This window comes from Scylla paramamosain, chromosome 15 (assembly GCF_035594125.1).
Source record: "Scylla paramamosain isolate STU-SP2022 chromosome 15, ASM3559412v1, whole genome shotgun sequence".
In the NCBI taxonomy this organism is placed as follows: Eukaryota; Metazoa; Arthropoda; class Malacostraca; order Decapoda; family Portunidae; genus Scylla; species Scylla paramamosain.
The window spans coordinates 9,762,018-9,778,517 of record NC_087165.1 but is presented as its reverse complement, the minus strand read 5'-3'; the positions used below and the strand labels follow the sequence as shown (position 1 = coordinate 9,778,517).

The following is a 16,500-nucleotide window of genomic DNA, read 5'->3' as shown; positions in this document are numbered from 1 at the left end:
GGTGGTGCATTCTGAAAAAAAAAAAAAGTAGCAGTAACTAAGAGAACAGAAGAAAAGTAATAAAAAAAATAAAAATTCAAGATTATTCAAAATTGGGGTCTGACAAGGCCCATATATATATATATATATATATATATATATATATATATATATATATATATATATATATATATATATATATATATATATATATATAAAGGATGATAGGGGAAAAAGATAAAAGGAAGGAAGGAACAAAGATTTGTCAGGGTATGAGGGAATAATAATAATACCAATGAATTATTTCTTATTTTTACTATTGGTGGTAGCAATAGAAGGAGCAATAGTAATAATAATAGTAGTACAAGTTGTTGGGTCCGAAACATAATGATACGTTGGTGGGTTTATTCGGGGTTCAATTGAGTTACTCAGATGTTCGGGGTTTTGGGGTTTCACACTGTGTATTTTTAATCTGTGTCGAAGCCAATGAAATAAATAGCAGGTGTGGTACACTTTAGTTCTGCTCCAGCTGTCTTAGGACTCACGTTTTATTCCCTGTCCTACTCGCCTAATACACATTGCTAGCAAGGATGGCTCAGAGTTCAACAGGTTATGGGCCCAGGAACAGACTGTATTTTGACGGTGATGAGCGCAAGTACGAGTTATGGGAAGTGAAGTTTTTGGGCTACATGCGGCTACAGAAATTGCATAATGTGATTGATCCTCCTGCATCAAGTACGACTGCTGCAGACGTTACCAAAAATGCCGAGGCATTTGCGGAGTTGATTCAGTTCCTGGATGACCGTAGTCTATCCCTTGTGATGCGTGATGCGAAGGACGATGGACGTGAGGCACTGAGGATTTTACGGGAACACTACTTATCGAAAGGTAAACCCAAGGTCATATCACTGTACACGGAGCTCACAACGTTGCTTAAGGGAGAAAACGAGAGTGTTACAGACTATGTGATTCGAGCCGAGACGGCGGCAACTGCACTTAAAACGTCTGGTGAAACTATTAGTGACAGCTTGTTGGTGGCAATGGTGCTTAAGGGTTTACCTACGGAATTCAAGCCATTTATGACTGTAATTACACAAAGAGAAAAGGCATTGACATTTGCTGAGTTCAAGGTGTCTCTCAGAAGTTTCGAGGAGACAGAGAAGTCGTGCGGCGACAAAAGTGACAGTGACAGAGTGATGAGGATAGAGTCTCGTAAATTCAGTGGTACGTGTTTCAAGTGCGGTCTTCAGGGTCACAAATCGGTCGACTGCCGTGTCTCTAGACCGAACCAGACTTTAAGAAGATGGTGTGACAGTGACAGAGTGATGAGGATAGAGTCTCGTAAATTCAGTGGTACGTGTTTCAAGTGCGGTCTTCAGGGTCACAAATCGGTCGACTGCCGTGTCTCTAGACCGAACCAGACTTTAAGAAGATGGTGTGACAGTGACAGAGTGATGAGGATAGAGTCTCGTAAATTCAGTGGTACGTGTTTCAAGTGCGGTCTTCAGGGTCACAAATCGGTCGACTGCCGTGTCTCTAGACCGAACCAGACTTTAAGATGGTGTGAGAACTGCAGGAATAACTCCCACGATACGAAGTTTTGTTGGAAGAGTTCGGGGGGTAACAGTGGTAAAGACTCTGCCAGGAACGTAAAAGATTATAGTGATGATTATGACAGTCAGAGCCACAGTTTTGTGTTTAAAGTGGGGCTTCGGAGATCAGAGACTGAATCATGTGTTGTGGTTAACAAGTTAATGGTGGACTGTGGTGCAACTACTCATATAATCAATGACGACTCCAAATTTGTGTGTTTTGACAAGCAATTTGATCCTGAGAGACATTTTATTGAACTAGCTGATGGTAGTAGAACAAATAATCTGGTTAAAAAGAAGGGTGATGCCTGTGTTACCCTTGTAGACTCTTGTGGTAATGTTCATACAACAATTCTGGAAAATGCTCTCTATGTACCTTCCTTCAAGCAAGATATTTTCTCGGTTCAAGCTGCCACTGAGAAGGGTGCATCAATCGAGTTTAAACCAAATTCTGCAGAGTTAACATCTACAAACGGTACAAAGTTTGACATAGTTAAGCATGGTAGACTGTATTTCTTAAACAATACTGTGTGTTCAAATAGGGCGTCCTATACATTGAGACAGTGGCATGAAATTCTCGGTCATTGTAATGTGAGTGATATTTTGAAACTTGAAAGTGTAGTGAACGGGATGAAAATTAGTGACAAAAAGGACTTTGATTGTGGCATTTGTGTTAAAGGGAAAATGACTCAGTTTAGAAACAGACAAGCTGATGAGCGTTCAAAAGCTAAACTAGATATGGTACACTGTGACCTAGCTGGTCCCATTGATCCTGTTGCCAAGGACGGTTTTAAGTATGCACTCAGTTTTGTTGATGATTACTCCGGTCTTATCATGATATACTTCCTCAAATATAAGTGTGACACCTTACAGGCAACTAAGCATTTCATAGCAGACATTTCTCCCTATGGCTCAGTGAAATGTCTCAGAAGTGATGAAGGTACGGAATTTACTTCTAATGCATTCGCAGATTTACTCGTGGAAAATAAAATCAAGCATGAAATGTCTTCTCCCTACTCACCTCACCAAAATGGTACCGCTGAAAGAGGCTGGCGTACTCTTTTTGAAATGGCCAGATGTTTACTAATAGAGTCTGGTCTGCCAAAGTTTCTGTGGACGTATGCCGTTATGGCCTCTGCTTACATTAGAAACAGATGTTATAACCTTAGGATTAAGAAGACTCCATTCGAGGCTTTTGCAGGTAAAAAGCCAAATATTAGTAATATGCACATTTTTGGTTCTGTATGTTATGCCTATGTACAACAGAAGAAAAAACTTGATGCCAGAAGTGACCTATGTACAACAGAAGAAAAAACTTGATGCCAGAAGTGAGGATGGAATTTTTGTAGGCTATGATAAGTCTAGTCCAGCATACCTTGTATATTTTCCAAAGACTGGTACAGTAAGGAAAGTTGGATGTGTCAAATTTACCAGGCCTAGCGTAGATGTAAGTTCAGATGTAGCATGGGGTAGTGAATGTGACTGGACTACAACACGTAGTACTGACACTGAAGCTAGCCCAGAAGTTGGTAACCAAACAGAGGACAGTGTGTGTTTAAGGCGGTCAGAAAGAGTAAAACATTGTAAACCTGCCTATACTCCTTGTAACATGGATGTGAACAAAGTATGTATTAGTTCTAGTGAATCAAAACTGGCTGATATCAATATGTATAGAGGATTAGTTGGAAGTCTGATCTATGTAATGACATGTACTAGACCTGATTTGTGCTTTATTGTAACTAAATTGTCTCAGAATATGACTAATCCAACTACTTCTCATCTAACTATGTACCATCTGATCAAAATATTGCTGATCAAAATATTGCTGATATGTTCACTAAACCTGTACCTAAAGTAAAGCTTTGTGATTTCAGTAAAGTTATTATGGGTGTGTAGATAGTTAAAACAGGAGTGTGTATTGATTTAATGTGTGTTGTATTGTATATACCCATCATTAGTTTCAGTGGGGGTGTTGGGTCCGAAACATAATGATACGTTGGTGGGTTTATTCGGGGTTCAATTGAGTTACTCAGATGTTCGGGGTTTTGGGGTTTCACACTGTGTATTTTTAATCTGTGTCGAAGCCAATGAAATAAATAGCAGGTGTGGTACACTTTAGTTCTGCTCCAGCTGTCTTAGGACTCGCACGTTTTATTCCCTGTCCTACTCGCCTAATACACATTGCTAGCAAGGATGGCTCAGAGTTCAACACAAGTAATAGTAACAATGCAATCTTTTTTCTAGTTATATGAAAAAAAGTTGAAATGATGCTCTCTCTCTCTTTCTTGAGCAGCTGCTTTACTTCATCTTCTGCTACTCTCTTTCATTCTCCTGTCCTAATTATTTGCCAAAATTAAAGAAAATTACTCTCTCTCTCTCTCTCTCTCTCTCTCTCTCTCTCTCTCTCTCTCTCTCAAAGTAATGGTAGATGAATATTTTGGGTGTTTTTCAGTTTTCAGGGTGAGAGAGGAAGTCAATAAATATTTGGTGGTTTTCTATTTGTCTGGTAAGGTAGATGGTGTAGTGTTGTGATGTGGCAGACATCAAAACACAAGAGTTGGTGCAGGAAGCCATCAGGCCTACATGTTGCAGTCCTTGTATGAGACATGCCTGCCTCTTTCCCCATCCATACATTTATCTAGTCTTTCAAAGCTCCTATTGACTCCCCACTGACATTTGGAGTCATATTATTAGTAGTATTAGTAGTAGTAGTAGTAGTAGCAGTACACAAAACTATCTCTCTTATATTCTTCCTTTTTCCTTCTTTTCATTTACAAAATTCTCTTTTTTCTTCTTGCTTGTTCAAAGTCTCTTTCTCTCTTCCTCCTCGGTCCCTCTCTCTCTCTCTTGATGAATGACAACATGAAGGTTACAGTATGTATTAAGGTGACAGACATGACAGGGGTGTGGTGATCAGGGATTGTGATACGGTGGGCATTGTCATCCTTTTCCTCCACCACCAGCACCTGCACAAACCACAGGGGTAGGATGTTGTTATAGCACCCTGTCAGCAGCCTATGAGGGGGAGGTAGGTTGAGAGAGGGTTGGGTTGGGATGAGGGAATTAATAAGGGTGAAATACTGTTAAGGTGAATATGTGTTAGTTTGGTATGCACAGGGTGAAAATTTCCAAGATAAGATGATGCGGGGGCAGGAGAGGAAGCTAGGGTGTGGTTAGGGTAAGAGCTGCTTAGGGTGAAAACATGTTACTTAGGATGAATTATTGCAGTGAGGGTTTTGTTATTGGAGCAAAGTGAGGCCAGTGAGTGATGATTCTATGGTGACTCAATGTTTTATGTTATGGATGGCATGAGAGAGATTAATGCAAAGTTGGAAATGTTAGTGTAAGGCTGGGAGAATAGAGGAGGGTAGGCAGTAATAGCAAGCTTGTTTGCTGATCACAGTTTTACTAGCAGAGAGTGAAAGAGAACCTCAGATGCATTTATCTATATTCAGTGTGTTATTTATGTAAAGTCAAATAATCACTGGAATATGCTGAGTGTAGGTGATGGGTCTATTTCTCTCCATCTTTATATCCTGTGGGCAAGTTCATTTATGACTCTTAACTATGTGAAACCACCCGTCATAATTTTATATACTGCATGCATAACTGTAACTACTTGAAAACAACCATGAACTATATAATACTTAAAATTTGACATATTTAATGAGTAAATGCTATCTGGCTTAAGTAAATCACAATGCAAGTAAATTGGTACATATTGCATTAGTAAGGCAAGGAAGCATAGTTCATGTCATCATCATCTCCCATACCAGGTTATCTACATCATTTTCATTTTTGCCTCAAATGAAGTAAAGTAAATAGCAGGCCTGACACTTAAGGCATTAGTTATAAAAGTTCTTCATAGTCTTGAGGCAATTACCTGGTCTGTGTCTGCTGCTTCTTCAAGCTAAGGCCATGGTCCATTTCTGACTGGGCCCTCTCAAATGGATTCTGAGTGTCTTCCCAAGCAAATTCATAGCATCCAGAGACACTTTGACATGTCCTTTGATTCAAGAGAGCTGAGTACATCCACACAAGTCTGGATGAAAACACTTGCTGGAGACTGCACCCTGATTGTCGGGTTTCCCTTCCATACTAATTTATTAATTAAATTATACACTATACACTACTGTACTGTATATCATACCACTGTTAAATTTGCACTGAACACTTTATTGGAGCATTCAATCTCTACAATGGTGTTTCTAAATTTAACAGACAAGATAATAGTCCATCCCTGCTATACATAAAAATTACCAGTATACAGGTATTCCTAAGGTTCATTATTTATGTTTGGTCTTGTTTTTGACGCTCGGTTGACTAGACCTGTCAGCAACACTCCCCATTTATCCGGGCTTGTGACCGGCACTGAGCTGGGCTGGCTTGCCCAACTCAGATACAGGAAAAATATCTAGAAGGAAACAGAAAAGTGTATTGGCATTTTGTGGACTTGCAGGTGTATGACAGGGTGCCTGGGAAAGTAATGTACTGGAGTTTGAGAAAGAGAAGAGTGCCAGAAAAGATAAGACTAGTGAAAATGTTGTATGAGGGAGCAAAAACAACAGTGCAGACAAGGTATGGGGAAACAGAATCCTTCCCAGTTGAAGTAGGACCCCATCAGGGATCAGCTTTGAGTCCTTATCTCTTTCTCATAGTGTTGGACACAATAACTGGATGTGAGAGACAATGAGGACTTGTGGGAGTTGCTGTTCGCCGACGACCTAGTCATCATTGCGGATACGGAGGAAGAGTTACAGGAGAGATATTTGTTATGGAAAGGCAACCTGGAGAGAAAGGGAATGAAAGTGAGCACACAAAAGACAGAGGTAACGGTAAGCAACGGAGAAGGTTATGAGGAAATAAATGTAACATCAGAGGATGGCATAAGATTGAAGCAGACAAGAGAGTTCAAATACCTAGGATCAATAATGGCAGGAGGAGGAGGGACAGAAAAAGCAGTTAGACAGAGTAAAAAAGACAGACATTTACACTGAATGGGATTCTTGTATTCTTTTCCACCAACACTGGTATGAAAATCCAGTAAGAAAGCATCACAAATCTCACAAAGTACCAAGGGAGACTGGATATGTGTATCAAGATGACCGTTCTTGGCAAATCTCCACACTCCTGACACTCGAAGTGTCTTACTAGCGGTGAGCATGTGATTGTTTACATCACCTTTGTGGGCAAATTTTTCCCCCCACTCTTGACACTCAGACTTTCTCACACCAGTGGCGGGTTAGCATGTGTCTATTAAGCTTACTTTTCAGGGTAAATCTTTTCTCACACTCCTGACACTCAAAGTTTCTGACACCAGTGTGAGTGAGTTCGTGTGTGTTAAGAACACATTTTCGAATAACATCTTTCCCACAAAAAATTTACCAGAAAAGGTGTAAATAACACACAAATTCTCACACACACTGCTCCATTGCTAATCATTATATCACAGTACTTTTAAGAAACTTAGGGAAACAACCAGTGCAAAAATAGACATTTAACCTTATTTGTACAAGCTTTTAACCCAGATCATATCCATATGTCACCATTAATCCTTTAAAGCCACACAAAAAAAGAAAATGAGTATTTCTATGGGATATACTAACTAAACAAATCTACAGAAATGCTCAGAACAGTAATAAAGAAGCTTCACGTATCACTTGCAATAACATAGAGAAATAAAAAAAAAAAAGGTAAAAAATGCTTAAAAAAAAAATATATATATATATATATATATATATATATATATATATATATATATATATATATATATATATATATATATATATATATATATATATATATATATATGCATCATATGGTACATGAAGAATACTTCCCAATTTGGAGACAGACAGAGAGAGAGAGAGAGAGAGAGAGAGAGAGAGAGAGAGAGAGAGAGAGAGAGAGAGAGAGAGAGAGAGAGAGAGAGAGAGAGAGAGAGAGAGAGGAGAGAGAGAGAGAGAGAGAGAGAGTGATATATATATATATATATATATATATATATATATATATATATATATATATATATATATATATATATATATATATATATATATATATATATATATATATATATATATATATATATATAACACAAGATAACAATTCAGTAAGATTTCATGAATACTGGGTGGGGGAAGGGGAAGTACAAGTATTTCCTTTTCCTTTTAGAAAACTTATTAACAATGTTATGTATTTATTTCACTGTTTAATCTTTAACTAGTAATTGACTACTGTGTGTGTGTGTGTGTGTGTGTGTGTGTGTGTGTGTGTGTGTGTGTGTATATGTGACAGAGAGAGAGAGAGAGAGAGAGAGAGAGAGAGAGAGAGAGAGAGAGAGAGAGAGAGAGAGAGAGAGAGAGAGAGAGAGAGAGAGAGAGAGAGAGAGAGAGAGAGAGAGAGAGAGAGAGAGAGAGAGGCATTATGTGTGGAGTTGAATATATTTGGAAGCAGATTTACGCATTTTTGTAGCTCAATTCTGTCTTTACTTCATTGAGTTTTACAAGTAGAGATCTTCTTTTTGAAGTGTTACCTTTGTCATACTTGATACCTAAGAGATGGGATGTTGTGAAACGGAGGAAATGTTCACAATTTTTTGGGTGTTCAATATTAAACACAAAGCCCTGCTACCAATGAGACTACAGCCATAGAAATACATGTTGGTTCAGCTACAGGTGCACCATCAAATACACACTAGACTGCCCTGTTCTTAGTTCTTCTTCTGGTACCTTAAGGAAGAAATAATAGTGTAAACATTAATAACATTTTGACATTAAAATAAAATTTATATGTAGATGTATATCTTAAGGTGATAATATATTCAGAAATTTCAATATATACACACCACTCTAAAATCAAAGGTACTGAAATTTAACCTTAGTAAAAATGGAATCTTTCCTTTCTCCAAGAAGGTGAAGTAACCCCAATATAACTAAGCAAGCATCTGGTGCAAATAAATAAATATATAAATAAATATGATAATAAGTAAATCAAATAAACAAAAGAAAATTAACTGTGTAAGGAAAAAGTGAAGATATGGTCACATCCAATAGGACAGTCCACTAATTTGAGTACCAATCTTTTAAAAGTCTCCTGTAATTATTGCTTTATCACATAAGAATTAACAAAAATAAAGCTCCTCGATGGTTCTACTCATTATATGAATGACAAGCATTTTGATTGAATGCTCAGAACGATCAGTATACTAATGATTTTTGTGCTTTGTGTCACAGCAGCAAATCTTTTGTACGAGTATGCGGTTATGTTTTTTACTTGAGACACTATTTGGGTAATATCATAATGCAATAATGCTTTGTCTAGCAAGTCCTCATAAGAATATGATGAGTACTGATAAAAAAAAAAAAAAAGAAAGAAAGAAAGAAAATCCCAGCCGAACCTACATGCCCCGACATAACGCACTGATGTTCCGAACCCCTGATTCTTCTCATCATATCCACTAAAACAGTGTGAGAAGTCCTGAACTTCACCACAACCATGGAACAAACCTTTATCAGACTGTTTGCACTTGCGCTAGCGCCGGCAAAGGTGACTCCAAGAATTCTATCTCCACGCGAATTAGTGACCTGTCTTATTGGACTGCAAGGGAAGAGGATGCAGCTAACATTTCTAAAAAGATTGATAATATTTACATTCTAAATTTCAAATTGGACAGCCTATTGGGTGTATTTACACTAGAAATAATGTCTTTCCTTACGAGAGAGAGAGAGAGAGAGAAAGAGAGAGAGAGAGAGATGCTTTACACCTATTAAAATCTTTAACATCACTTATGCTGCAAACAATTATTTAGCCATAGCACTCAGCCAAAAATTTGATAGAAGAGCAGGAATTTAACAATTAAATGAGTACCTTTATAGAAATTGGTGCAAGCATTACAGTTAGATAGGTCATGCTTAATACAATGTTTGGTTTTTCCATGCAGCATAGTTTCATGAATACTAGGCTTATAAAAGTGAAAGATGCATTGCTAATGATGAAAAGATACATATATTAAATTGCTACCAGCTACTGAAATGAACAAGTTGAACTAGACATTACTCACATTGACTTTCATCGTGGTCATAGAGTTCAAGTAAGGTTTCCATATACAGAGGAACTGCTTTTCTTTTTTTGAGAATGGCAATTATTGGGAGCCTATATTTCTCCAGCCCTTTCAAAACTGCTACTCTTGGGTCTGGTTCATCCGCTTGTGGTTCTAATCTCAGGAACTCCTTGATTATCTGTAAAGATATAAGCATCAAATAATTATAAGTGAAGGTTACAGAGATGAGCATCTGCAATAACTGTACTTAGTTATGAGTGCTTATCTCCCGTCACTGAGGCCTTTGAGCCTGAGAGGGAGAATGGAAGTACCGGTAGTTAAATATCAATTACCTACTATAAAATATAAATAGCTATATACATTATAGCTCTACAAATAAAGTTGACAATTTGTAACAATATGTAGCAAAATCCATAAAGTGTACATATATACACACTTACACCATCAAAAGTCTGAATCCATGGGTACAAGTTCAGGATTTCTGCTACAAGAATGTTCCCATTGATTATTTTTTTGCATCTCTCAGAGAGTGTCAACTGCATGAGGCGTTCAGCCTGAGGAAAATCATTAAAGTAAAATTAGTTTTCATAAGCTGACTGTCCCACCAGCCTCCCTCTCTCCCTCATATATATATATATATATATATATATATATATATATATATATATATATATATATATATATATATATATATATATATATATATATATATATATATATATATATATATATATATATATATATATACGAGCATCATTTTTCAGTGGCTATCCACCAGTACCATTGAAATTGCTTACATAAGAGCAGGTGTTTTTAAACAACACCAGTAAAGAAGTCTCTGAAATATAAAAAAGATAAATCAAGCGTACAAATATCACATACCTTATCTAACTCGGGATCTTTCTTCATCCTTTTATTATATTATTATTATTATTATTATTATTATTATTATTATTATTATTATTATTGTTGATCTTCTTAACAATCACCTAATTGTGCTTTTGTCCCAGTGAAATTGGCATATATATATATATATATATATATATATATATATATATATATATATATATATATATATATATATATATATATATATATATATATATATATATATATATATATATATATATATATATATATATATATATATATACGAGCATCATTTTTCAGTGGCTATCCACCAGTACCATTGAAATTGCTTACATAAGAGCAGGTGTTTTTAAACAACACCAGTAAAGAAGTCTCTGAAATATAAAAAAGATAAATCAAGCGTACAAATATCACATACCTTATCTAACTCGGGATCTTTCTTCATCCAGTGTAGAGCAAGCCACTGTCTATGTCTCTCTAATGACTCATCATCTTCTGAATGAAGCCTTGGTGGAAGGTTAGCCTTTACTCCATACATCAGTGGACATGTAGTCTCTTTTGGCGCTATGCAAGGGATCTTCTTTTTCCTTGACGTCACCTCAGTCACTGAGGAATCCTGCCTCTTTCTTGAATTCTGAAATTTGCACTGGATGCACAATTTTCATTGCAGCTGCATTTCATGCTCCTCGAGATCACTGTTTCTCAGGATGGCAGGAAATGATGTCAAAACAGCATTTGCCATATTCATATACTGTTCTGATGTTGGATAGCTGAAATATGATAATGATAATAATAATAACAATAATAATAACAATAATAATAATAATAATAATAATAATAATAATAATAATAATAACATATTATTAATAATAATGTCACAATACCTTGATATGTAATAATGATGATAACAATAATAATAATATCAATCTAGCTAACTATATAGATGGCTTAACTCCTTTTATTATATTATTATTATTATTATTATTATTATTGTTGATCTTCTTAACAATCACCTAATTGTGCTTTTGTCCCAGTGAAATTGGCAGATAATGGGTACACTATCTGAATAGTACACTCAAAGGTGGTTTCACACCTATCATTAAAAAGAGTATTTATCACCATTTCAATTTCTTCTATTTTATTTCAAACACTCGTCCAACATCCGTGAAAATTTTTAAAATACCAGTGAAGACGATATTCCATTTCACGGAACAGAGACGTAACAATCACTTCAGTCAAAACACGGTACTTCGCCGGACGTGTGTAAATGCTTCTGCCGAATTCCAAAATGATGAATTTTTGCACTGATGTGTGTGAAGCGACCTTAACCCGTATCCCTCTGGAGGCATATTCCCGAAGTCTGGTAATGTTTCGGCCCATTTACTCTTGTAGCAGTTAGGTTAGGTTAGATTAAGTTATGTATGGGTAATTTTGTGCGAAAATCTTAATGAGACTATTTTAGAGAGAATCCTACAGTTAGTTTTGGAGCTACAGCCTAGTGTCCATACAGGCTGGCAGACGACTCCTTCCAGACTTCAGGAATATGCATTCTGGCCCTTCACAAGAACTAACATCAGATCCCGGTATGAACACAGGCAGTGCATCCCATGTTCTTTTGTCCCTCTTCTCATTGCCTTCCCATTATATATATATATATATATATATATATATATATATATATATATATATATATATATATATATATATATATATAACACTCAACATCCCTACATGCAACAAAACTTACCAAAACACACTCAAAATACACTCAAAACATCCAAAACACAACCAAAACACATCACAACACCCCAAAATACCCACTACACTCACCTAAACACAACCAAATATTGAATATTCACTCAAAACACCCCGTAACTTCTAAAAACATCCAAATAACCCACCCCAACCATGCTAAATTTATCCAAAACACACTCAAAGCACCCCAATATACCTAAAACTCATCCAAACACACTCAAAAGATTTAAAACACCCAAAATACACTACAACACCCCAAAACTCATCAAACACACCCAAAACACATCAAAACATCCAAAACACACTTAAAGCACCACTCAACACCACAAACACGCCACAAACACACCCTTAAAGACCCAAAACTACTTGCACACAATCAAATACACCTCAAAAGACCCGACACACACACCCAAACTCACCAAAACACTTAAAACAGAAAATAAACCCAAAACTAACTCACTACACCTCAATATACCCCCAAACACACCCATAGCACACAAAAACATCCCACAATATACTCAAAACACCCCACACGACTCAAACCACTTACAATATAACTAAAAACATCCTAAACCACATTTCAAACACCCAAAATTCACCCAAAACACAATGATAACAGCAAATATACACCCAAAACACAATTAAACACCACCAAAACACACTCTAAACACCCCACAACATTCCTACATACATCCTGAACACGTAAAACACCCAAAACACACCAAATATTACAGAGAACTGCAGCGCAGCAAGGGAAACTAAACTAAATATTGTTTACCTGTTTTGCCTCCTCCTCCATTTCTTTTTATTTCTTCCTTCTCCTCTTTCATTTCTCTTATTTTCTTCCTTCTACTACAACTATCTACACGCCTGACTTTAGAAACAGCTGGAAACATTTGGAAAACACTGGAAATTACGGTAAATATTGAGGAGACACTGGAGCAGACGGAGTCCCGAATCCTTGATGACGTCACAGGCGAGGTGCCGGCGCCCCGCTGCCATACGTACGTAACGTACTTCATTTTGAAATTGACCCATAGAAAAAATGAAGCTAGGCTCGAATGCATTATATATTCTGACTTGACAATTACTTTAATTAATATTCACAATATCAAAACACCTCCAGTCTCAGTAGTTATAAAGAAATATTATGTGAAATATGGAAAAAGTGTTGGAAATTTTGACACCATTAAAAACACTGAAAAGTCCACCTATTCCACTTTACACTGGTAAAAAAACATTTTAAAAAATCTAAACTATTTTTTAAAATAATGCACACTTAGTTACAAGCTATAATAAAAAAATAAAGAAGCTAAAAAATGACAAAATCACCACTTTCAACGGGACAATAAGCCTATTCAAATTCCACATACTTAACTCAACAGGAACGCAACATACTTTAAAAATCATAAACGATTTTTTGAAGCAATAAAATCTTCATTAAAGCCTCAAATAAAAAAGCAAAAAACCAGGCTGGGTAAATTTCACCGTACAAACTGCCCCTTATTTATATAAAAAACAACACCAAATTCAGCACATTTACTTAACTGAAGCAAGAAAAACACTTCAAAAGCAACGAAATATTTTTAGAAACCATAAAATCTTACTATACAAGCCAAATAAATTAATTCAGAAAAATAAAAAAAAATATTGGAACCAACAAGCCGGAACAGGTGCCAGTCCATCATAGCGGCCCTCGGCGGCGACCTCAGTGGGGGAGCCGGCGGCCATGTTGCCTTATTTATTCCTATATAATACCAAAACCAGGCAATGACGGATATATCTGACCAGCGGATATGATGGCTAGACATGTGGATCCATCTTGTGATATGTTAGGCCTACAATAAGTGAGAGACGAGGCAAATAATGGCTAATAACACGGCTGACGGCTTGTTTACATATTGGCGAACATTAAATATTTGAATAAATTTCCAACTCTTTCCAGACTCAGACGTAAACAAAACCTAAATATAAATAATTAACCCCTAAAAAACTAAATAACGAATAATGAATCCTAAATAAACGAATACAAGACACTACAGGGAGGATTAGAGTGTTGTGAAGGCAGTAAGGCTGACTGAGGAGAGACTGGCCCCGCTGGACTCACCTTACGTACTCGTGCCTCTCTGGTGATGCTTGACGGTGCTTGGTGCAGGAAGAAGGTGTCGGGAAGACGGAAACACTGGTTAATAGAGCGTGTGGGGCAAGACTGACCAGTGCTGACCAAAACACTGCAGCCAGCCAGCCGCTCGCAGTGGTAACTCCCCAGCAGCGCCACCTGTCACTGATCCAACACCCACCCCCGCGCACACACACACACACACACACAAGTTGACATGTTATCAAATAATATGTCAAATAATATAAATATCCTCACTTCCTGACTCTCCTTTCCCCACTCCACCCCAAATAAGTGATTATGAACGCAATCTTCACTCAGTGCGGCACCGTGTCACCGCAGCAAACACAAACCAGGGCAGAATAGGCTCAACTGAAATGCTCATACTCTCTCTCTCTCTCTCTCTCTCTCTCTCTCTCTCTCCTCACGACTGTTTTTCAAAGCTATAAAGATGATTATCAGGGTTTTCAATGGTGTATCTCCTGTTATTAATGTAGAAATGTTGTTAACTTCCTTTGTGTGTGTAACGCCACCCCCCCCTCCTCCCTCCTCCTCACCGGTCCGATCAAAGCTCTAATGAGACGAGGCAAAGATCTTCACGGTGAAGAAGAAAAAAGAAGAGGAAGAGAGAAGAGGTGAAGCACGCACACACAATAGAAAAAAAGAAAACATTTTTGATTGGTAATGGTTCTCGCCTTCATCGTCATGGCCAGAGGGTAGGGAGAGGTTAATTATCACACAGTACCTACAGTGTGGCTTTATTAGGAGGAACGAAAAATATAAAAATAGCAAAAATAATTAAATGAATAATACTGATGGGATTCTTTGGGTTGACTGACCCACTATGACACTTTATCGAGTGGTTAATCTAGAAAAAAAAAAGAAAAGGCACTTGAAATTCTGGTATGGCATATACACTTATACTCCGTTACTTAACACTACGAATACACAAGAAAATAATTACTTTTATAACTCCTCAAGAGTACCATTGATTCTGGGCACCGTTATATCCCTAAATAGCGTCACAGCCTTCATCCATCACTTCTCTACGGCAATAATATTGCCCACAACACATTCACAGTAGACTATATTTGACTAAAGAAACATTACATGGCTAACACTTTCCCAAGACTCTGTGGCCTGTCTCCACGTGGGACCAACACCAGCAATTTTATCTGTTGCCAGAGGGAAGGGAGACGCCATTCTGTTGCCAGAGGGAATGGAGACGCCATTCTGTCAACACGTACAGTCACTATAATTATCTTCACTAGAGACATGAATAATAAACATGAACACAGTAATATTCACTTCTAAATAAAAGAAAAATCAAATATTTCAGAGCTACGAGACCCACCTGTTGCCAGAGGGAAGGGAGACGCCATTCTGTGCTCTCTCCCTCAACACCCACAGGCCTCTGAAGTTATTGGAACCTTAGCTAGTTCTCTCTCTCTCTTCTTTCACAAATAATTTTACTGAACCGTGAGTTTAAATAAAAATGCAGGAATAATTGGCTAGCAAGGTGAGCATATAGGCTGGACATTAGTTGAAGTTAATAATTGAATTCTAAATTACTAACATATTTTATAAGCTAGGGAATGACACCTTATGAGTTACTGGTAGGCTGACGCAACATGATGTAATCCTATTATTCGTATTACCACTGATTAGAGAAAACCACAGTTGAAATAAGTAAGACTATTTATAATAAATGTTTCAAGACTTTTAAATCACTCCCACGAATACACGCCTTATAAATATACTTTTTCATATAATCACTAAACCTTTAATTACCGCTATTATCCTCCTCTTCACCGCAAGCTACAAAAGAAAACAATTATTGGGGAGACTCAAAGAAACACAGAAATAATAAAAAGGAACGTTACATGTGTGTGGGTGAGAGAAGTTAGCTCAGGTTAGGATAGATGGACACACACACACACACACCAATATCTCTAAGGTGGTAAAAGCCATGGTCACTTTCCCCGACGCAGTCCACACAACGCCCCCGATGCTCTCAGTGCGGCTTGGTAATGTCAGGATTGGAGTTTGGAGGGGGAGAGGGGGACAGATTAGGCTGAGCGAGGAAAAATAAAATAGAAATAGTAATAAATAAAAAGAAATGG

At 37.1% G+C, this 16,500-nt stretch overlaps 1 protein-coding gene across 2 annotated transcripts; it reads right to left on the bottom strand.

Annotated features, from left to right (window-relative positions):
- Window positions 1–5,726: 5,726 nt before the first annotated feature.
- Window positions 5,727–16,500, bottom strand: LOC135107393 (uncharacterized). Of its 2 annotated transcripts, XR_010271757.1 has the most exons (6): window positions 14,366–16,500; window positions 10,922–11,273; window positions 10,074–10,187; window positions 9,634–9,811; window positions 8,107–8,302; window positions 5,727–5,985 (listed from the first exon to the last, which is right to left on the bottom strand). XR_010271757.1 is itself a non-coding variant. In XM_064017208.1 (5 exons), exons 2-5 carry the CDS (start codon window positions 11,039–11,041, stop codon window positions 5,921–5,923), a joined length of 477 nt encoding a protein of 158 aa, XP_063873278.1. In that variant the 5' UTR covers window positions 11,042–11,273; window positions 14,366–16,500; the 3' UTR covers window positions 5,727–5,920. The 2 variants fall into 2 exon arrangements, 1 of the variants encoding a protein (XP_063873278.1); XM_064017208.1 differs by lacking the exon at window positions 8,107–8,302.

Bases quoted from the DNA above. Each gene is read 5' to 3' on its own strand.
- LOC135107393 (XM_064017208.1), bottom strand. From the start codon at position 11,041: ATGTATGGAGTAAAGGCTAACCTTCCACCAAGGCTTCATTCAGAAGAT. The intron at 10,188-10,921 runs GTATGTGATATT...GATTTTCCTCAG, and splicing joins AAGATCCCGAGTTAGATAAG to GCTGAACGCCTCATGCAGTT. The intron at 5,986-9,633 runs GTGAGTAATGTC...GTTTCCTTCTAG, and splicing joins TGACCACGATGAAAGTCAAT to ATATTTTTCCTGTATCTGAG.